This window comes from Alligator sinensis, unplaced genomic scaffold (assembly GCF_000455745.1).
Source record: "Alligator sinensis unplaced genomic scaffold, ASM45574v1 scaffold85_1, whole genome shotgun sequence".
NCBI classification, from domain to species: Eukaryota; Metazoa; Chordata; order Crocodylia; family Alligatoridae; genus Alligator; species Alligator sinensis.
In genome coordinates this window covers 613,598-614,328 of record NW_005841891.1, presented here as the reverse complement: position 1 = coordinate 614,328, position 731 = coordinate 613,598, and the positions used below count along the sequence as shown (strand labels likewise).

At 66.9% G+C, this 731-nt stretch overlaps 2 protein-coding genes across 2 annotated transcripts in view; one reads left to right on the top strand and one right to left on the bottom strand.

Moving 5' to 3' along the window:
- TECPR2 (tectonin beta-propeller repeat containing 2) overlaps positions 1-731 on the bottom strand; it is a 173,566-nt gene that overhangs the window by 83,226 nt on the left and 89,609 nt on the right. The gene's annotated exons all lie outside the window — the stretch shown is intronic.
- The window catches only part of ANKRD9 (ankyrin repeat domain 9), a 3,836-nt gene continuing 3,454 nt past the window's right edge, over positions 350-731 (top strand). Inside the window, 1 exon segment of the mRNA XM_006039463.3 lies at positions 350-731. This exon segment is cut by the window's right edge and continues 1 nt beyond it. Within this exon segment, the coding sequence (XP_006039525.1) occupies positions 481-731 (251 nt within the window). The 5' untranslated portion in view covers positions 350-480.

The window sequence follows — 731 nt, the reverse complement described above, 5'->3', positions numbered from 1 at the left end:
ACCGGGCTCCCCGCCCCAGCCCCTCGCACGCAGCCCGGGGCTGCCCGCCTGCCGCCCGCGTTACCCCCCAGGAAGCAGCAGCCACCCCTGCCAGGGGGCCCTGGGTGCCCCAGCTGAGGGGTCCAGGGGCGCGGGGCCGAGGCAGGGAGCACAGGGGCTACTTCCCACTCCCAGCCCGCGGCCTGGCCTCGCGGCAGCCCTTCCCCCCAGGTTTAATGTCCAACGCTGACAGGAGGAGCAGCCTGCCTGGGACAGGGAGCAGGGGGGAGAGGCCACCCACCCAGCTCCGGCTTTCACTGAGGAGAGGAGGGAGAGCAATGGCCGGGCCCCGGGCTGGCTGGGCAGGCGGTGGGGGGTGACGGTCCGGACCCCTCCTTCAATTGCTTTTGTGTTTCTGGCAGAAAGCGTTTCCGCAGGTCGGGGCAAATGCAGGCTCCTGCCAAGGTGGCGAGACCGCCCCGCTGAGGCCCTGGCTCCGCCATGCCCTGGAATGTCAAATGGCTGAATGGCTACAGCAGCCGCCAGGCCCAGTCCCAGAAGCAATGCAAGAAATCTTCCTTTGCCTTCTACCAGGCAGTGAGGGACCTGCTGCCAGTGTGGCTCCTGGAGGACATGAGGACAATGGAGGCCTTCCATTGGGAAGGTGGCAAGGTGAGCACCTACTCTCCCTCCGAGGCCCTCCTCTATGCACTGGTGCATAACCACCAGCCCTATGCCCAGTACCTGCTGAA